Raw genomic sequence first — 21,570 nt, 5'->3', positions numbered from 1 at the left:
CTCCAACACTGTCACTGTTCATTGAGGTTGCCCCCAGTATCTCCAAGAGCTACTGTCCTCTGGAGTTTCCGCTCTGGAAGCTGCTCTGAAGAAGTGGGGAGGGGTCCTCTAGAGCTCCATCTCTGGGAGGGAGCTGCTAGCAAGAAGGGCCTGGGAGTTTTCCATTAAAGCTAGAAGGACTTCCATTGAACTTGGTTTTGGGAGTAAGCCAGGAGGTCTCATGGCCAGTGGTTCCCCATCCATGACATCAGCCCCCACCCCCAGCACCTGAGGTGGGGACGCTGCTCAGCCAAGAACAGAACGCACTATGACAGTGTACCATAAGACCGCATCACCCAGTGACCTCATAGCCATCTTCATTTGCCTTAAGTAAAGCCTGCTGCACAGTGCTCATCCAACGTTGTAAGCGTGGGGGTGATGCCTTCCTCAGTTTCCTCTTCATTAAGTATCACAAGGCTCTGCTTATGTGGGGACGAGGAGGAAAACCGAACTCGTGTCTGGGAAACACGTCTCGAGGTGCAGTGGTAGGAAAGACCCCGCATTGTGCGTACAAAATGTAAAACAAGAACTGAGAATCCATAGCCATCCACCTTCGCTCACGAGAGATCCTGCCGTTCACAAACCAGATGTTTTAATTAAAACAGCGCTAAAAGAAACAAATCAATTACCAGCTCCAGTACACGATGATTTATTCTATCTCACACACGGACGATTGCTTATGAGTACCATGTAACTGCTCCAGGTGATCAGCTAACAGAAACTGCTAATGAGTAGCACCATTATCAAGGCGGACAAGGCACCCTGGGACTCCAGACGTTATTTTAATGCGGCACTTCGTTTTGAAAAATAGTTCCTCTTTCACCACAGCAGGATAAAGGTAACCTGTCTGAGGAAACCCAGACCACACAACCACCTGCCTTCATGCAGACTGGGAAAGCAGAGTTTGCCAAGACAGGAATGATTCAATTGCAAGGGAACATTCCCAGAGCCTGATAACGAGACTAGCAGGGTATAAGTTTCCCGAATCCTTCATGCAGACACGAGGCAACCATCAGCACCAAGTTGTGTGTGGCAATCAATGTGAGCCTGCATTCCTGTCGCTCTCTGTGAGGCACTGTGCCAGCATGCTCTGGATCTCCTCCTGCCCAGGGGTGTCAGTGTCCTTCTCCTCACTTACCCCTAGGCTGTCCTCTGTTCCCTCAGAAGGTCACTCTTCTGTGGATAAGCATTGCACACTGACTCATCAATTCGATGCTCCCCTGGATACTTGCACGGTTTGTCTTTAAAGTGGGGATCTCCCGACAGCTCAGACTGCAAGGCCATGAGTTCTACAAAACTAAGCCTGAATGCTAACAGCCCCACAGTGCTGAGGAGGAAGCTGTCTTGGCTTGGACTATGAGCCATGCTGGGGTGAGGTTTCATTGACGTGGACACAATGTTGTTGTAGAAGCCTGCCCAGCTCCTACATGGGCACCTAGGTTGAGAAATACAGATTCAGGGTTTCCTTTTGCCCTGCTGTCCATTCGAGCACTTCCCCTCGCAGATACTCTCCCAGAACAGGAGCGACCGCTTCCCTTGGGACACAGGGGCTGCCGATTGTAGTCCGTTTAGTACCTGCTCTTATATTGAGTTCAAGTAATGATCCATCATTGGCCTTGGATGTTCAGACTCAAAGTACCTAAAGCCTCTTCTGATGTAGCTCGCAGCTCACAGCTCAATCTCCCGGGCATCTCTAGAAAGGGACAGAAATGTGGAAGACTCACAGTTAGAGCAATCGCATTCTTACTGTTTGCTTTGTGTGTTGGTAGCACAGTGAGCACTTGAGAGGAGCTCACCAGCAGATGTCAGCACCAGAGGGCATCTCCTCGATTGACACAGAGAGATGCCTACAGCCAGTGCTGAAGCCAGATAACCAGCCACAAGGCTGTTTTTTTCTACTTGCCAAACCCAAGGCTTCACCCATTCTAATACAGTAGTGTCAGAGACTCATTCCTTGAGGTTAACCAGAATATTTGGGCAAAGTATCACTGTCCATATATAAAGAACATGTCCAGATCTGGGCAGATGCTAAGAGGAAGGAGGTAAGGAGGCTTATGGGAATGTAGTGGAAATGCGCCCTCAGCTGTAAACCACAAGTTGTTAGCGTCTATATCAGCTCAGACAGGAGGGAGGGCGCTAGCCATGATTAAAAAATAATAATAATAAAATAAAAACAAAAAAGGAGGAAAACGAAAGAAAAGATGAAGTCGCCAAACCAAACCCTAACAAAAACACCTGGTTAGGGCACAAAGCTCCTGGCTACAGGACATCTTCATGGAGATCACCAACATCTCTATGAAGGAGACAGGATTCACACCAACACTACTGTTTTCCATAAGCATCATCTATAGCGACAATCGAATGCCTCGTTTATGCTTGCACTGACTGCTCCCTAACTGCAAATGCTATTCATTGACTCTGTTCAGCAACGATCTCATGGTGTCTGATGTCTCTTGTGTAAGAGAAGCCATAGCAGGGAGACTGCAGAGCAGAGCATGCATGGCACAAGGCAAGTAAAGGTTCATAAAACAGATGCCATATCTTTGCCTAGCCTGTGCCTGGGAGCTCATGACACATGTGGTCCTTGAGCTTTCAGAGCTTAGCGGCAGAACAGACAATGATAGTGGGCAAGCCGGAAACAAGAATGGTGTGGTGGCACATGAAAGAGAGCAACAGGAATGCGCCACTTAGTCTCCTGTCAACTTGACAAGAGACTCAATAAACAGGGCTCATCCAAGGGTAGGGAACCTCAGGTAAGAAAATACATATATCCCATAGGCTCTGGTTTGTGGGGTGAGCCTGGAAGGCAAGCCAGTCAGAAGTCTTCCTCTGTGGCCTCTGCTTCAGGTCCCATCTCCAGGCTCCCGCTTCAAGTTACTGCCCTGACTTCCCTCTGTAGAAGGACTGGAAGTTGTAAGATGAAACAAACCCTTTTCTCCCCAAGCTAGTCATGATTATATATCATAGCAACAGAAAGCAAACTAGGTTGGGGGTGACCTGATCAAAGTACACTCTATGCACCCCCTGAATGTCAGGAAGAAACCCATTGTTTTGTAAAGCTAATATCCACTAATATAAATATCAAAAAAGATCTGGTGAAAGAGGTAGAGGCAGGTGAAGAAGAGAATGCTTCCAACACTGTCAAATGCTAGCGCGTCCCTCTGAAAAGGAGAATGGTCCAAAAGAACATGGAGTTTGCAGGGTCTGGTCTAGACAGGCAGAGGGTGAGCACACAGCTCACTACTTCTGTTGAGTTTAACCAGCCCATTCAGGGCTGTGGAGAGGACTTTTGGTGCCTGAGCATGCTCAGCAGTGAAGATACAGATGACTCAAGCAGGATAGCATCCTTGCTGTGGCGTCCCTGAGCTATGGAGGTGCCTCCTGGACAAGGTCATCCTCTCAGAGGAGTCAGAACTCTGTGAATGTGGATGCCAATAGCCTGCTGGGAGCCCGACACAACCTGCAGTGAGAGGAAAGCTGGGCAGAGGCGGGGACAACATAAGCTGTGTCGCTGAATATCAGCATTAGGCTGCTCAGCCATGGGCAGGAAGAGAGAGAACAAGAAAATTTGGACACCATACAATTAGAGTGACCGTTGAGCTAAAATTTTTTGCCATATTGTCTCCAGAAATCACAGGAAGACCAAAAAGAGAAGGATAAACAAATAGATAAATAAAGTGAATATGTGCTTTTGCATCTGGTGAGCCAGGAAAAGCCTCAAGGCGTTTGGATATGGGAATGGGTCCTGGATTTTGTCAGAAATGTCTCACTGATGAGGAAGTGGCACACTAAACACGTTGGGTAAAGTCCTTTTCTGACAGCCCACTCTAAAACAGGCTTCTTGTACAGTGGATACCGAATGCATTTCCCATCAAGGTCAGGCACGGGGCATGGAGTGCTCGTGTCTCCGATCACTTAACACTGGCAGTTTAAGATGCACCAGAGAAGAGCGAGCAAGTAGTGCTGTAAGAGTTGGGAAAGAAGGAGTGCACTTGGCAGACCAGAGGGTGTCGTGAAAATACAAAAAGACCAAAGAGAAATGGAGTCAAATGATGCAAGAATCCATGAGTGCCACCAGAGTAATACATACTCAAAGGCCAGGTCAGAGAAGCAATGGGAAAGACCTTAAACATGCAAGATGTTCAAAATACTTAAGATTGAACTTACCAAGAAAGATGAATACCTTAGAATAAAACCCACACACTTTCATGAAACACATGTGAACAGACACATTGAGTGTCTTTATAATAAAACCATGGTATATATTCACAAGGAATACAGCCATAAAGCACAAAGGAAGCTGATGACATGTGGAACATGGGTAGAGCCAGAGGGCATCGTGTTAAGTGAAGTGAGCTAGACACAGAAAACTTATGTTCTCGAACACAGGTGGACATTAAGAAAAAAGTTAACCCAAACATGGATTTCTGATTACGAGAGGGGGATAAATCCATACAACATTTGAATTGTGTCTGGTGGACGCATGAACGGAGACAGCATACAAACCCACTAATATACGTGATTAATGCATTCATTAATCAAAAATAAAATAGACTATAACCCCCCATGGATTTCTGACTAATGTCACAATGAAGTTAATCAACGTATAAAAATAATATATCTCCCAATGAAATACCAAGGCATTTATTTTCATGGCAAACTTCTGCAGATGACTGAAAAGTCTTGCCCAAGGCTGCAGAACTAACGTTAGCAAATGTTTCCCTGAGGAGGGAGTACAGTGTGGGAAAGCTGAAGGTGGGAGGAATCAGCCTGCCAGAATGCAAAGCATACCTGGAACCCACCACACCGGTCACACTGTGGCATCTGCTCATTGCTCACCACCAGTAGCTGAGTCCAGAAACAGCCAAGCAAGCGTGGGGACTGAGAGCAAACTAGGCTAGAAATGAGGGTGGGTCTAATACCGCCATGTGTCCCTCTGGTTTGCACTCCTTTAAGACTTGTTTCTTTATTTATTTCGAGAGGATGTGCATATGTGCACATACGCATGTACATGCTTGTGACTTGGAAGTCAGAAAGGTGCATCAGATCACCTTGGAGCTCAAACTACAGGTGCTTATGAACCACTGGACATGGGCGCTGGGAACTGAACCCAGGTCCTCTGGAGGGGCAGCAAGCCCTTAAGTGCTGGGCCAGCTCTCCAGCACCAACCAGTTGTTTCTGAGACAGGGACTCGCTGTCCAGTTCAAACTGGTCTCTAAAGTAGCAATCCTACAGCTCTGGAATTATAGGTATGACCTACTATACTTAACCAATGTTTGGATTTTTTTTTTTAATGAGGATACTATTTGTGTAACACACCAAGTTATATCTGTAGCTATTATCCCACACCAGAATGAATGCCAGTGAATCAGGTCAGGATTTTTAAAAAACCTTAAAATATCACACAATATGTCTGTTAAGGTATGCATGTATGTGTGTGTATATAAATATATACTTGTGTGTGTGTGTGTGTGTGTTTAAAATTCAATATGTCTTTGTGAAAGGGTCAAGGGCAGGGGTTCAATCAACCAGGACCCACTAAGATGATGACCTCAAGGCAGAAAGATCTCAACAGTATGGAGAGAAAGAATTCTCTGCATTTATGTTTAGGTAGTCCTTGGCCTTTGCTCCTGTTTTACATGTTCAAAAATAAAATTAAGGGTTTTAAATAAAATACTAAACTAGCCTAGTCCCTGAGACTTAAGAATTATTATCAAATTGGTAGTATTAACCACACAGAGAAAATTATTGTTTAAATTGAGCACATTACTCTGGCTATATAGACATGAAAAGGGAAACTCTACAGACAAAAGGTGCTGCAGAGACGCCTTCCTGCTTGCTGGGCAGGCTGTGTCAGAGCACTGCTGTGATTCACATCGTGTGCAGTGATTGGAATCGAGCAAAAAGGGGAAATACTGCCATGGGAGAGAGCCAGGGTCTCCCCTTCAGAGGAAGTCAGCAAGAAACGCAGATGGGGAAGCTTTGGGGACCTTAGCTGGTTGGCTTTGCTGTTTACCTACATACACTGAAAGAACCTAGAAAAAACAATATGCTGGTGACCATGAGTATGGCGCATGCTACGCAAATCTGGATTTCTAAATGTCATCCCCATAAAAACAGAAGGAAATCTAAGGAAAAGGTCAAGGGGTGACTCTGGATGAGAGCAGTACAAAGGGAACCTAAAATATTGTGTGTGTTTCTGTCTGTCTGTGTATGTGTCTATCTCTGTGTGTGTGTCTGTTTGTCTGTGTATCTGGGTCTGTGTATGTCTATGTGTGTGCATGAATGCATGCGTGGGTGCATGCATGTGTGTCTGTGTATGCCTATGTCTGTGTGTGTGTGTCTGAGTCTATGTGTTTCTTTACATATATGTGTGTGTTTGTGTGCCTGTGTCAATGTGTGTCTGTGTGCATGCATGCATGTGTGCATGTATGTGTATCTGTGTACATGTCTGTGTCTATGTGTGTCTGTGCATTCTCTGTGGGTATTTATGCATGTCTGTACATTTTGCATGTGTATGTGTGTCTGTATGTTTGTATGTGTATGTATATATGCATATATATGTGTGTGCATATGTCTGTGTGTTTGCAAGTGTGTACATGTGTTTAGTGTAAGAGGTGCCACAGGACAGCAGGTATTGTCACAGGGCCACTTGTCATCAAGAAATACCTTACACTGACTCAACTTGAGACACTTTGAGCAACAAAGAATGTTGATATTGATAGATTGAAATCTGGATAACAATAATCAGTCAAAAACTAAAAGGGAGAAAATAGAAAAGCAACCCCCCCCACACACACACAAAGAAAAGTATAACCAGTGTGAGATGCAGAAGAGGTATCAGAATTGGACGCAAAATATTTTTGTAACCACCAATGGCAACAGCTGACCCAGAGATGGATTAGAAATAGATGAGAAATCAATGGGTGGGGAATTGTTGAGGACCAAGCTAGAGTCACAAAGCATCGGTTTTCAGAGTATTTACTTTCAACAAAGAACACTGGGCTCTCTACTGTGCAAGGAGCAAGCGCTGGCTTCCCTGGCCAAGCTATCATAAGAAGAATCACCAACAGGAAGATTGGCAGGAGTTAGGTGTGCACCTCATGATGCAGGACGGTGCCTGGGCAACACAGGCAAGGTTGCCTCTCTCCTTGCTATTCTTGACCCCCTCCAAATAAAAGAATGAGAGAAAAAAGGAAAAGAAAATGGAACGTTGGACAATTTTCAGCTTGGGTAGTGTCTTAGTCAGGGCTTTCATTGCTGTGAACTCTTATAAAAGATACATTTAATTGGGGCTGAGATTCAGTCCATTATCATCATGGCAGGAAGCATGGCAGCACCCAGGCAGGCGTGGTGCTGGAAGAGCTGAGAGTTCTACCTCTTGTTTAGAAGGCAGCTAGGAGAAGACTCCCATGTGGTTAGGAGGAAGGTCTCATTGCCCACTCCCACAGTGACATACTTCCTTCAACAAGGCCACACCTACTCTAACAAGGCCACACCTAATAGTGCCACTCCCTGGGCCAAGCATATTCAAACCACCACAGGTAGTTTAAAATGAACAATTCTTGGGGGAGGAGGGGGGGTAAAAGGAAATAAAAGAAGTACAGGGAACGGGCATATTTTGTTTGCAACTTTTCAATTTTTCTGTGGATTTCAAGATTTTTTTTCTCAAACAGAAAGAGGACAAGAGAGAAGATGAGACATGATTCCAGACCTAGAGTGGCCATCACAGTCAGTTGGATCTTGCTATAGCACGCGGGTAAACCAGGGAAGGGCAAGTTCAAACAGGACCTCGAGATTCTGCCTCTCAATGTCTGCTCCCAACACATGGGCTTTCCCACTCTCGGACTCCCACAAAGCAGAATGAGAACAAGACAATCTACCACAATGCAGTCTGCTGACAGAGTGGTGTTTGGGATTTTGTTTTTATTAAATGGACTGCATTGACTAACTGATTGACCATGGTCAAAGGGAAGGCTGTGAAAGAACTGGATTCTCTCTCTCTCTCTCTCTCTCTCTCTCTCTCTCTCTCTCTCTCTCTCTCTCTCTCTCTCTCTCTCTCAGTCTTCTCAACTTTAATTGGGCAAAAGACCACAGTTTTGCTTTTAATGTAGCCAAAGGATCATCCCTGGATAACTTCCCATAGTCCTAAAGGAATGTTGTCCAAGCAAGCTCTCTAGCTAGTGCCAGCATTCCTACCCTGGCAAGCAGAAGAGCCACAGCTGCCACCAGGGCAATGCCAGATTTCCTTCCTGTTAGGGAGGATGCTGAGGGCAAGCCTGGGGACAGAGGGGCATGCTGGTAATAAAGCCTAGTGCAGACCAGTAGATGAGGCTGGGCTGTGTGTGGGCCTTGGCTCCTGTGGTCAGTGGCTTCCTGGGACTTTAAGTTGCTTGGGCTCCCCAACTTCATCTAGTGTTAGTCTGGGAAACTTGACCACCTCCTTCTGCTGTGGTAGCTCCCTCCCCTTCCTCCACTACCTTGGCTGTTGCTTTTAAGGGTTCATTGTTGGACAGCTCTTGCCTCCTCTAGCTCCAGTGCCTCAAAGAAGCCAGAACCTTCCCATTTTTAGGTTCTTTCTGCATCCTCTTGGCTGTGATTCAGAGTTTGTTCCAGGAGAGTCTGAGCACTGAAGGGGCATCCAGAGGGGATTCCATCTGCACAGGCCCTTTCCCTGGCCCCCTGAGGATGACCGTGACGAACCCACTGCCCCGCTCCCTCCCAGTTTCCTTGGTGCTGTACAGAGAGTTTCCAGACATGGTTCAGAATCATTCTCTTATTCAAAGTTCCTCGAACCCCAGGGAGCTGAATCGTTTTCTCTCTTCAGCAACATCCTTCTCTCACATGGCTCCCACAGTGGCCAAATGTCCACTGGAGTCCTCCCTTCCCAGGGCTACTGTGCTTGTTTAGGTCCCTCTTTGTTCTCTACCTGTATCCTGACACAATCTACTTCCCACTGAGTGTGCAGCCCTCAGCACCTCAAGGGTGCACAGAGTCACACAGGCCTTTCCTGTCTCACCATTCTCAGATGACTGCCACCTGTGACCCCTGTAGTTGGAGGGAGCTTGTCTTCCCTCTCTTGCCACCCAGTCCCTGTCTCCTGTCCTCATGTCCATTCATTTCATCCATTCATTCATTGCAAAGGCTCACACTCTATTCCATGCACTGAGCTACCTGCTAGAACTACAGAGATGACAAGAAAGACCTGTCTTTAAGGAGGTTACATTTTAGGGCAGGAAGTGAACAACAACAAAAATCTATAGAATTTAATGACATGTAATGCAACTGTAAAAAAGAGCTATAGAGAAAAATAAAGCCAGGGCTTGGGGAGATGGCTCGGCCAGAAAAGTTCTTACAGCAAGTATGAAGAGCTGAGCTGGATCCGCAGCACCCAGGCATGTGCGTGTAACACAGCTCTGGGAAGGGACCAACCCGGGGCCACCTGCACCTTGCTGCTAGCCAGCCTGACCAAACCAGCAAGCTCTGAGTTCAGTAAGAGACCTCTCCTCAAAAAATACGGTGGAGAAAGATTAAGGAAGACACTCAACATAAGCTTCAGGAATCCACATATGTGCACATCCATGGGTACAAGACTGGGACACACAACACATCCATGTGCACACACAGGAAGGACAAAGAAGGGCAGAGTGGATTGTTCCTATTTAAATAAAGTGGTCTATCTAAAATCAAGTGGCAGCACTGAGTAGGGCTGTAAAAGACACAAGGTGCAAGGCTTGCAACCATCTGAGCTGTGTTACAAAACGGTGAGTACAAAGATCCCAGGGCGGGCTGGTCAAAGACTTGGGCTTCATGCAATAAATAAAGCAAAGCTGCCAGATGCTAATAGGAGGATTTAATCTAAGACAAGCCCAGGTCATGGAGGAGGTGCGGACTTCAAGTGTTAAACATGCATGTTCTGAGCAGGGTGTTGGGGAGAAGTCTAACCCTGGGGGTGCAAAGACAAGCCTGAGGCTTTTGGCTACTGTGCCCTGAGGCCACTGCTCTCATGGCCCCACGACCACTGGTCCAAAGAAAGGGTGAGTAGCAGGCAAGACCCGTGTGGTGCATTTCAGACCTCTAGAGAATCAATGACCCAATAGCTGAGGTAGGCATGGTGGGTAGGGTGTGGGACCCCACTGACCGGTCTGCAACAACCTTACCTTGGGCTTTTCTTCTTCAGCAAGATGGTGTCTAAACAGAGAAAGCAGAGCATTAGCAGGGGAGACCTGTGACTCCTTTGCCCAGCTAGCGGATGCAAGGGTTCAAAGCCAGCAGGGTGGAGGAGCTCTGTGGTGTCACTCATTGAGAAGCAGTTCAAGGTACATCTTAGTGCTGTTGGAGCCTCTCTAAGAACAGTGACTGAAGTCCTTGGCTGGCACACATGTGTGACTGAGTTCCCTATACCACCAATAACCCCTCTGCTTACAACCTGAGTTTCCCAAAGGGACTGAAGTCCTCAGAAGAAAGGAGGCTGTGGGAATAGGAAGATAGCTTCTTCCACTCTTACTGATAGGAAAACCAAATCAAAGACACTGCTTGTGACCAGTGATGTCCACTTCCAGAAGCTCCCTCATGGCCCACGCTATCCTTCCCCGTGTATCTTTACGTGTCATGGTCATGTTTTCTAGGAGAAAAGAGACTTTTTCCTCCTTGTCCTCAGAACTCCCCCACAGAAAATCTCACCATCATCATCTTCATTATCTCCGAGGCCGAGGTGTCTTCCAGGGAGAGGGGTGCAAGTCCATGTCGAATTTTGCTACCTGACTCAGGGAGAAGCTGCTCAGGTCCTGCAGGGAGGCCCTCCCTGAAACAGCACAGGCTGTGAACTGCCATGCTGCTGTTCGCTGAGGCACATGAGCTGAGCCACATCTGGATCATAGGCAACCACTGTCCCCTGCTCTGGGGATGACCTGCCCACCAACTAGCTGAGCTCAGGACTTCAGGGCCCCCTGGGATCGATGCTGTCTGATCACATCCGTAGGACAAGAGAACAGAGGTCTCACTTTGAAACTGACTTCAGATATTCCCATCTTTCTCCAGAGAGCTTCACCAGAGAGCTCAATTCTCAGGAATATCAAAAGTGACTGAATACAGATGTTCAGTGACAGAGAGATAGGCAGAGTGACACAGGGGGAAGATAGTTATAGCGACACCACATTGGTTCTCTGTGGAAGTTCTTGGACTGCTCCTGGGTTTGCTCTGTCTTTTGCCATCAGTGTCCCTCAATGTCTTCCATTAGGTGACTTCACAGGACACCATTTTCTATGGCTCAGGTCTTGAACAACCAAAGGATCATATGTTAAAGGCTTATTCCATAGCCCATTGTGCTCAGGACCTACTAGGAGATCTTAGGCCCTGGGGAATGTCCTTGTGGGGATTGTAGAGCCCCAGTTTCTTCTCTCTGAGAGGAAACAGCTTCCTCCTCCACACCCATGACTTATATCAACTCCAAACCAAAGTAATCAATAGAGCATGGACAAAAATTTCAACACCGTGAGCCCCAATCCCTTTCCTCTCTTTAAGTTGATTGCCTCCAGTATTTTGTCACAGGAACACAAAAGGGCAACAGACAGGACAACCCTTTCTCCTGCAGAGCAGTACAGGTTCTTTTTGTCATGGCTCCCTTACCCTGGGGTGTGTTCTTCAGGTCTGCAGAGTCATTATCAGACAAGTGTCTCCGGATCATGCAGATCTTCAAGGCAAGGAAACCTGCAGATATGGCTACTCCCACTGCCATACCAATGATGGCATATTTGAAATCTGAAGCACAGGGAAGAATTGAACTCAGGATTCAGCTGTCAGCCTCCAGGGACCTTCCAGAGTTCTTTATCATTCTGTATGGCAACCTGCCTGCTAGCCTGATTTTCCATTCTCTACTTTCAGCCCCTCTCTTAACCTCAGAGCCCCGCCCTGATCTCTCTGGCCGTCAGAATGGGGAATTTAAGTTCCTCAGGACTGGCCACCCAAGCTCTGGTGATAGGCAGCTTACTCCTCTGGCTCCCCACCCTCCTACCTCGTTTACCTAGTAAGCTCATCTATCAAGGATTTGAAAGTTGTTGCTATGTGGTGAACCTAAAAGTCAGTGAGGAAGGACCTGCCCTATCTTCAAGAAACTTTGAGTCTCCTGAGAAAGGCAGGTAAAGAGCTCACAGAAATGTCACATGACAAGTGGCCTGGACTGGTGTGGGAGCCCTGGAGTCCAGGGCTATCTTAGAGGGGGTGATGTATGGATTACTCCTTGCTAGTAAAGCAAGCCTCAATATGAGGAGGAGCAGCCACTATGGGAAGAGGGCAGATGAATATAGATGAGTGTGGGTCGGTGGTTAGCCTTGCTGCTGGGGTGTGGGAACATTGCTGATCTGTCACAGGGAAGCAAAATGCAGGGGAGCTAGTCTTCATTTCTTCCTCGCTGCTGGGATGCTGGGCTCATTGAATCCAACATGCTACTTGGAGGAGGCGAAATGCAGCCTAAAATGGGGTCCCAGTGTGTGTTTCTCCAGGTGAGAATTGGAGGCTGGGACAGAGGCTGTGGTTCTAAAACTCCTGGGCGCCCAGATGCTCCTGGGAACTTCTAGGAGTTGAGAATGGGCCCTCAGGCCAGTGATGAGCCTGGGGCTGAGGGTGGGGAGGGTTCATCTTAGCTTAGAGTGAGTGCCAGGAGTGTGGAGGGACCTTCTGCAGGAGTCTTAGGACTGACTCAGTAGGATGAAGGCCTCCCCTGTGACACTCCTTGATGAAGAAGACAGTCTTTGCTGGCCCAACCTGTTTTATTCATGGCAGATGGGCATGCATGCCGCTCAGGGTAGACCAGAGGTTAAATACTTTTTTGCAGGAAGGGATGCCTAGGAAAGGATGCTATTGGATAAACACTCAGGGACCCTAGCTATTTCATTAGCATGAAGAACTCTGGGCTTTGTGATGTGACCAGTTGTTGTGGTCCTCTTCGTTGGGTGTCCTAGTCATGTACACAGGACCAGAATCTTGTCGGGAGCTAGCACGAACTCCAGTCCTTCTCAGTTATGAGTTTTATTTGGGTTATGAATGGCCTTACCAGTTCTTCTGTCTGGTGTCATGGTCCATAGCCCCATAAATGAGGACCAGGGAGAATGGCAGAACTTGCTAACAAATGTCCATAAATACAGGATAAGGCATTGGGGGAGCTAGGGCTGCTGATTAGAGACAGGCAGCATACAGAGGTGGCCTTGATAGCTTGTATCCTCATAATAAAGCTATTTTGACCATTCAGTGGGCCTGTGGGCAAGCTGTGTGCTGGCTAGCAACAACACACACCAGCATGTACCGGAATTCTTTGCAAGATATCCCTCCAAATCCGTACGCAGAACAAGCAAGGAGGCCACCTACCTATCTCAGTCTCAGCAGGCTTGCCCGTTGCCAACACTTGAGCTCCTCCAATGCCTGCGAAGAAAGAATCCCAAGCCTTGTTAGAAACCACAGCCAAGGCTTCTCCATGGTAAGCGAACTTGCTTCACAAGCACAAGAGCCCAAGGTCCATCCCTAGCATCTGGATTCTAAAAGAGGGGAGAGAGGTATGGTCACACACATGCAGTGCTGTAGCAGGACAGAGACAGAGAGGATGGCTAGTGGGGCTTACTGGGCACCAGCACAGCTCCAGGTTCAGTAAGAAACCCTGTCTTAAGGAAAGAGGCAGAGTGATAGAGCAGTTCTCCTTTGGTGTTCACATAAATATGCACCGGCACATACACGGATGGACACACACATACAAACACACACACACACACACACACAGAGAGAGAGAGAGAGAGAGAGAGAGAGAGAGAGAGAGAGAGAGAGAGAGAGAGAGAGAGAGAGAGACTCACATATACATCATATACACTATAAATAACAAAAAGAAGCTCAATGCCTGTTGGAACGGGCTGAACTCCATCTGGGGCATTATTATCCAAACCCTCTTCCCCTTGACCACTATCCTCAAAAGCTCAGTGGTTTCTGACTGTCACAGGGTCTCGGGCCTTGTTGAGATGCTAAATCTTTCCTCAAAGCCCAGCTGAGGTACAAGATCCTGTAGGGCTCAGCATCTTATTCCTGAGCAGTTTCTAAGACCCTGTGCTGATTCCAGCCTGCATCCAGTTCACTCTTACTACCCTGTGTAGTCTACCCAGACATCTGCCATTGGGCTACTCCCTTGGCCTAGCCCCTTCTACTCCCCTCTCTGCCTTTATCTGGTCTTGGTTCTATGCCATTTCTTCCCTGGCTCTCCACACATAGGTGAGCTGCCGCTTTTGGAACCTCAACAGCCCTGTAGTCCTTTAACTTGACTGACCAAGTCAATATTAACTCAACAATTATGTATTGTTGTGGACACCAGGTGCCATGCTAGTATCTTCTCAGCTAGCTATCGGCCACTGAGAGTGTCTTGGTGATCTCTCCAATGACTACACAGGAGTGTCCAGCATTTGATACAGTACCTGACAAATAGGAAGTCTCAACATGTCAGATGAATGAATGAATGAATGATGGAGGGTCTGAAGGAAGGCCACCATGCAGGGATGCCTCATGATTCAGGCCAGGCCTTCAAACCTGGAGACAGAGACCCCACTAACTAGTACCCTATTGGCTCCACAGACAGACTACACAGACTGTTGCCTTGGAGAATGTTGGCAATCCTCAGTCACTTCTTCTGAGACAGATGTTGCATACCGTCCAGATGGTCGTATATTTAATATAACATTCACTCTGCGGCATGGGCCCTGTGATCATCACCATTTGGTGAATGAGAAAATAGAGATATTGAGAACTTAATAATGTGTTCAAAGATTGAGCCAAGTAGAAGGTAGCAGTGCTGGGAACCCAGAAGCTATGTACCATACCTGTGGGAAATACAGCCCAAGACTCCCCACAGACACCTGAAACCACGAATTTCCAAACCCTATATACACCTTCTCTCTTACATATATACACCTAGACACACACTCAAAAATATTTGTAGCAATAACCAATAGTAAAGTAGAATGATTATGATAATATGCTATTAAAGGTTATTTAGAATGTATGAAGTATTTATTTCAGGAATTTCTTTTTTTTTTCTATTTCATGGTTTTTTATTATATATTATCCTAATTACATTTCTTTTTTTGTATTAAACTTTCGTATTAGATATTTTCTTTATTTACATTTCAAATGTTATCCCGAAAGTTCCCTATACACTCCCCCCACCCTGCCCCTCTACCCACCCACTCCCACTTCTTGGCCCTGGCATTCCCCTGTACTGCGGCATATAAAGTTTGCAAGACCAAGGGGCCTCTCTTCCCAGTAATGGCCGACTAGGCCATCCTCTACTACATATGGAGCTAGAGACACGAGCTCTGGGGGTACTGGTTAGTTCATATTGTTGTTTCACCTATACGGTTGCAGACCCCTTCAGCTCCTTGGGTGCTTTCTCTAGCTCCTCCATTGGGGGCCCTGTGATCCATCCAATAGCTGACTGTGAGCATCCACTTCTGTATTTGCCAGGCACTGGCAGAGCCTCATACGAGACAGCTATACCAGGGTCCCTTCAGCAAAATCTTGCTGGCATATGCAATAGTGTCTGGGTTTGGTGACCGATTATGGGATGGATCCCCGGGTGGAAATCAGTCTGAAATCCAATTTTCCTCAGAAAAATCCAGCAATACCTCTCCTGGGCATATACCCAGAAGATGTTCCAACTGGTAATAAGAACACATGTTCTACTATGTTCATAGCAGCCTTATTTATAATAGCCAGAAGCTGGAAAGAACCCAGATGCCCCTCAACAGAGGATTGGATACAGAAAATGTGGTACATTTACACAATGGAGTACTACTCAGCTATTAAAAACAATGAATTTATGAAATTCTTGGACAAATGGATGTATCTGGAGGATATCATCCTTAGTGAGGTAACCCAATCACAAAAGAAGTCATTAGATGTGCACTCACTGATAAGAGGATATTAGCCCAGAAACTTAGACCACCCAAGATACAATTTGCAAAACACAAGAAAATCAAGAAGAGGGAAGACCAACGTGTGGATACTTTGTTCCTCCTTAGAATAGGGAACAAAATACCCATGAAAAGAGTTACAGAGACAAAGTTTGGAGCTAAGACAAAAGGAAGAACTTTCCTTATTAAACTTTTCAGATCATGATAGACTGCAGTTGGTTGAAACTCCAGAGAATAAAAATAGCAACAGTGGGGACATAAATCCACACCACTCAGGCCAATGACCAACTGGATCTCAGCCTCCTCTCATGCACCTCAATGGGTCTCTCATGGGAGGGAACAGGTGGCCCGGCCCTTCCCACTGAGCTCCCAGGAGGCCCCCTGAGCCCTGAGCTCCTAGGGGTAAAAGGGACAGAGGCTCTGCCTGCCCAATCAGCAAAGAGCTTTTCCATTCCCCTATGACCACTGATGACCCTCAGTGACACTCAGCACGCTGTGTTCAGCTAGCGCTACACAAAGGACTGAGACAGGCTGACTCCATGACAGGCTTCAGATTGGCAGTTCAGGAGACAAAGCCTAAATCTCTTTCCAAGAACTGGGCAAGCCTAGGAAACTCCAGGCCTCAGAAGATGCACTGCTTCTGACCACTGGGGAAGCAGGAAGAGAGGATGGAAGGAAGCTCTAACATCAGAGCCCCAAAGCCCTGCCCAGGCCTCCCCAGATCCTGTCCTAGTCAACAATACTACCCAGGTTCCTGTTTTCCCTGAGCACTGGGGTCCTTCTGCTGAGTCCCAAGGCTGGGAGCTCTGCTTTGTGGTCAGCTCAGCCCTTTGCAGGTCCCTTAGACACCACCCTTTCTGTTCTGTGCTCAGATCCCCTCTAAGCCTTGAGACATTTCACTAATCTCTGAATCTTCCAGTTGAGAGGATTTCCTCCCTTCCCACTGAGAGAATTATCATAGAGACAAACCTAAGGCAGCGGATGGAACTGTGCACTACAGCAATAATTCCTGCTAGCCAGCCCTCTGGCCACTCGGCGGCAGCCTTTCCCCTCCTCAGGGAGAGAAATCCTCTCTATCTGCCCTAGCTCCTTTGCTCTCACTATCTCACTGGGAGGTCTAACTCTGCTCTCTAATGAGCCCCTGGGTAAGGATCCATCCAGCAGGTGACCTGCCTCCTGCTAGGGTCACGAGCTGGGGGAGTCCCTCTTGGACTGTAGAGCCTCAGCAAAGGCCCCAGCGCTCCAAAGTAGCTAGAGGATGGATGGCCCTTGCAGGTCTTGTCTGCCTACAGTCATGAACTGCAGGATGCCTTGCTCAGCCCCGGGGTGTGTGAGACCCCAGGAGGAAGTTTGAGCAAACCCAGCAGGAGCTTCCACCCACTGCTTTGCAGGCATTCTTGCAATGCTGGGGCGTGGCAAAGTATTGGAACACAGGCTCTTAAGACCCTGTACAGTCTGGACTTGGATGGATATTGTCATGGCTGCTGTCCCTGAGGCAGATGTCACTTGCTACCTCTAACCCCATGATCCTGGCTAAGTGCAAGCATACAGATACGTGCACACGCACACACACACGCACACGCACACACACACACACGCGCACGCACACACATGCACACACATGCACGCGTGCACACACACACACACATGCAGGCATGCATACACACACAGTGTGTGTGTGTGTGTGTGTGTGTGTGTGTGTGTGTGTGTATGCATGCCTGCATGCACAGATGTGCATTGCACCTCATCACTGTCCCTGATGAGCTGGGTGTGGAGGTTGAGCATAACCTCAGCTGTGGCCTTCTCGATTGACCTGCTGAGACCTTGACTCTTCCAGGGGAAGGGGCCCACATAGCCTTCAAGTGTGAATAGGTAGCATCCTGCACGCAGGCACTCTCTTTCAGAGGAACTTACATCAAGACACTCAACCGTCTCTCCACACCCCATTTGGGCCCTGATGCTTTGCCCTTTCTAAAACAGCTGCAGATAGATCTGATGAGGGCATGAACACAGCAGCCGCTCTCTGTGCCTCTCCAGCCTGTGGCCTGCTCTGCAGGTGACTTCCAGTTCTGTAAGAGTTCATGGTTCTTGAGCTAGAGGTGTGGGAAACTTGAGGTAGAGTATTTACTTAGCATGTTCCTTGCCAGAATTGAAAAGGGGGAGGAGACAAGAGTAAAGGCCCTATCAAGTAGCTTAGTCTCCCCTCCAGCGGAAGAGGGCAGGGCTGCCATAGGAGAGCCAAGAAGAGTGAGCCCTAGGCACAGTTTGGACTTGCCCATCTCTGTTGGAATCTGACCCGCTAAAAGCCCATCCCTGGCATCCAGGCCTCTTTGTGCTGTCCACCTGTTGGGTCCACTCTCACTGGGGGTTAACATTCCCTGCCACCTTATTTGGGCAGAATCAGGGTGTGTGATTCCCAGTTGTGGGCTAGTCGGCATGTGTCATTCTATAAGTATCTGAACTAAAAATAGGGGTGGCCGCCCTAAATTTTGTCAACCGATGCCTGCCCGCATTTATCTTGGTACTTAAACATTGAGGGGTGGGCGGTAGGTCCTAACTTTAGATCTCATGAATTCCGACATTCCCAGCTAAAGGAAACAGGCTTCAAATGTCAGGAGCAGCATCCACTATGTCACTAAAGAATACACACACAAACCAAGGACCTGCAGCAGGGTAGCCCGAAGTAACCAGAGGAGACCATGAACTGCCAAAGAGTGACCAAGGGGACTGGAGTAAACATTTGCCACTTGGTCCATTGTAGCATCTTGATGTTCCTGTGGGGACCACTTCAGGTGATTCTTGTTGGGGGGGGGGCTGCCTCTGGGATGGTCTTGAGGACCATACTGATCGCTAGCTTAGGGGAGAGTCCCGACACAACATCACAGAAAGTCAGGCTATCGAGGGAGGTGGGAATGGAGAACACAGGATGAAATGAGGAACTATTTAGGGTAGCTGCAGACAAACCTAGTGAGAACATGTAAACAGAGCAAGCCATGACATCCCGTCCTGAGGTTCCTCATCACCTCTAAGAATTAGTGCAAAAGCCAACTCCAGAGTCCTCTGAAAGACTCCTATTGTCTCTGTTGGCGCAGGATAACTTCTGAACCCTCCCTAGATCTCCTACCCTTGTATCTTGCTCTATGGCACAGAGGCACCAATAATACAAGAATAGCTCTTTTCCCCAGGGCCAGGATGATACCTGAGAGCCTTTGCAACTCGGATTCCTATCCTGACTGATGATGGAGCGCCACAGTAGAATACAGAGTCTTGAGATGGCTGAGGAATCAATCCAAAGCTACTCAGAGCGAACCCAGAAGTAGCTCAAAGCCTTGAAACGATAAAAATCAAGTTTGTAAAAAGCCAAGTAGGGTTCAACCATAGAGACAAGTGAGCGATAGCATCACTCATGTGATTCTGAGCCTGAGAAAGGCTACTGAGAACACCTCCATCTTCTGCAGTCAACTGTGAGTCCTCAGGAGCCTGGGCTGTACTGGTACACAGCTGAAACTATGCAGCAGTTGAAAGAGTCACAGAAAGGACCCTGGGCACGAAAAATCAAGGGGACAGTGCAGCTGGGCTTCATACCACTGTTCCATCCTAAGCCCGGCTCTTTTCCTGGGAAAATGGGGACCTAAGACTCTGATATGTAAGAAGCGCTCACTAGAGACACAGCTTCCTCTCTCGTTGACCTTGAAGTCAGGGCTGCTCTGTTTTTAAGATCTGCCTGTTTGGGTGGCATGAGTGTGGCAGCCCCTTCCCTTCTTGGGTGTTCATGAGTAGGTGGGCATCTAAGAAAACCAGGCAGCAGCCCTGTCTTTCTAGCTACCCCCCCACATGAGGCTGTTTGAACTGACCCTGATAATGACACATGTCTGTCATTATGTGGTATGCCTCAGCCTTTGTACCAGTAGAACACTGAGAACAGACTATCTGGCCTTGGGTTTTGTGGTCTTTTTATTCCTGCTGCTTGTGTGGCTTTCACTGAGGTCTAGAACCTTCTGTGACTTGCAGAAACCGCAGGTGCCCGATCATAAGCCCCCAAACCACGGAAACCATTTTCTTAGGTTACCCTCTTTCTCTCTCATCACAGCCTGACCTTAGCAGCCACATGTTTAGTAAACAGGATATCCCCTATGTCCTCTCATGGCCCTTTGTGCCACAGTCTTTCTCTGAGAGAACCTAGTTGGAGATAGAGCTGAACGGATCAGAGCAAGAAAAAAAAAAAACAGATGAGAAGAGAAAAGGCAGTGGAGTGGACTCTAGACAGCAAGGCACAATGGCTGCCCGTTGGTGTCCAGGGAGAATTACCCATGGAAAAAGAGTCCTTAAGGATGCACAGCCATCTCCTAATCCATACACCTAGCCAAGTCCTTGGACTTGATACCCAGAGAGATGGGTGCTGAGTAGGTATTGCCACATACTGGAACTTTCTTTTCATACATTCAGTCCACAGTGAATTGGCCAGCAAAGATGACTAAGGGGATACTTAACCCTGCCTGGGGTGTTTGGAAACTTCTACAAGTTTACAATTTAGTTAGAGACAGGATGACTAATGAGAGCCAGAGTAGAGGGATGGGAGGGGTGAGGAGGATGGAGCAGAAGGCAGGTACAAGGTCCAAGAGGGCCTGAAAAGGGGCTGAGAATTCAAGAACTAAAGAGGTAGATCAACAGGGTCATGCTGGCAGAGCACTGACACAGAGACTATCGTGAGTGTCCTCAAACAGGTATGGGGACAGTCACATAGGTCGAGGTGCCCAAAGTAGTCCTTGGGGCTGGAGGACATGGTCTTCTCCATGTTCTGTCCAGCTAGGACACAGCTGCCCTGGACAGGAGTGAGAAGCAGGAAGCCATAGAAGACCATCGAACTGATGAGGAGGCCAGGGAGGCCATGAAACACGAGCAAGTGCCTCCACTTTCCACAAATAGCACCTTAATTAAGAGGGAATGATAAGAGTGGGTGACCTGACAGCATCAAAACTCGGGCCCATGTTGTGTTTCCGAGCAATCTTTGCTAATTAATTCTTAAAGATTCACACACTGGGATCCAAACACTCAGCTTCCAGAAGTCAAGGCAATCAATACCTTCTCAGACTAATGGAGGGGCTGGAGGTGGGAGCTGCCTTGGGTCTGAAGGGGCGCCCCAAGCACGAGACTGTACTGGCTGGGGGTGGGGATCTGGGTTCCTTCTTACCAGGAAATAAAGACAAGTATCAAGCCACATCTGACAAGGAAGTGACTGCAGGCCTTGGGGATATAGATACTGAAGGATGAGGATACCTAGTGGATGCTAGCAAGGTAAGCAATGCCCTTCAAGAAATTCTGGCCCTCACCAAGCCCACTCTCACTAGGGAAAGTTTGTTACCTGTCCAAGCCCATTAGTGAGTGCCTGAAAGTGTTCCTATGATCTAGGTAGTGGAGGGTAAGCTACATGAATAGAAGGGCACACAGAGAACACTGAACCAGGACTTGCCATCCTGTCACCATCACTGTATCCGTGACTTGGAGCTGAGTCTGGTGGTGCACTGAGCTCAGTGTCACTGGCTGAATGTGGCGGTGTGTATCCCCTGGATGTGTGTGCCCGGAGTGAGAG

General features: G+C 47.7%; 1 protein-coding gene across 2 annotated transcripts in view; it reads right to left on the bottom strand.

The window, feature by feature from the left end:
• Positions 1-609: 609 nt before the first annotated feature.
• The window catches only part of Tmem273 (transmembrane protein 273), a 32,076-nt gene continuing 11,115 nt past the window's right edge, over positions 610-21,570 (bottom strand). The window contains exons 2-6 of one of the 2 annotated variants that reach the window (XR_383209.4): positions 13,402-13,455; positions 11,668-11,799; positions 10,200-10,230; positions 1,615-1,732; positions 610-1,474 (exon numbers count right to left, since the gene is read on the bottom strand). Coding sequence is in view for 1 of the 2 variants with exons in the window: in NM_001163616.1 (NP_001157088.1) it covers positions 1,708-1,732; positions 10,200-10,230; positions 11,668-11,799; positions 13,402-13,455 (242 nt within the window). In the remaining variant the exon portion in view is untranslated. Of the gene's footprint in view, positions 1,733-10,199; positions 10,231-11,667; positions 11,800-13,401; positions 13,456-21,570 lie in introns of both variants that reach the window. The other variant, NM_001163616.1, reaches the window with a different exon arrangement.

The sequence above is a fragment of the Mus musculus genome, chromosome 14, assembly GCF_000001635.26.
Source record: "Mus musculus strain C57BL/6J chromosome 14, GRCm38.p6 C57BL/6J".
Lineage (NCBI taxonomy): Eukaryota > Metazoa > Chordata > Mammalia > Rodentia > Muridae > Mus > Mus musculus.
The sequence above is the reverse complement of the archived record's forward strand: the minus strand, read 5'-3'. Positions and strand labels throughout refer to the sequence as shown.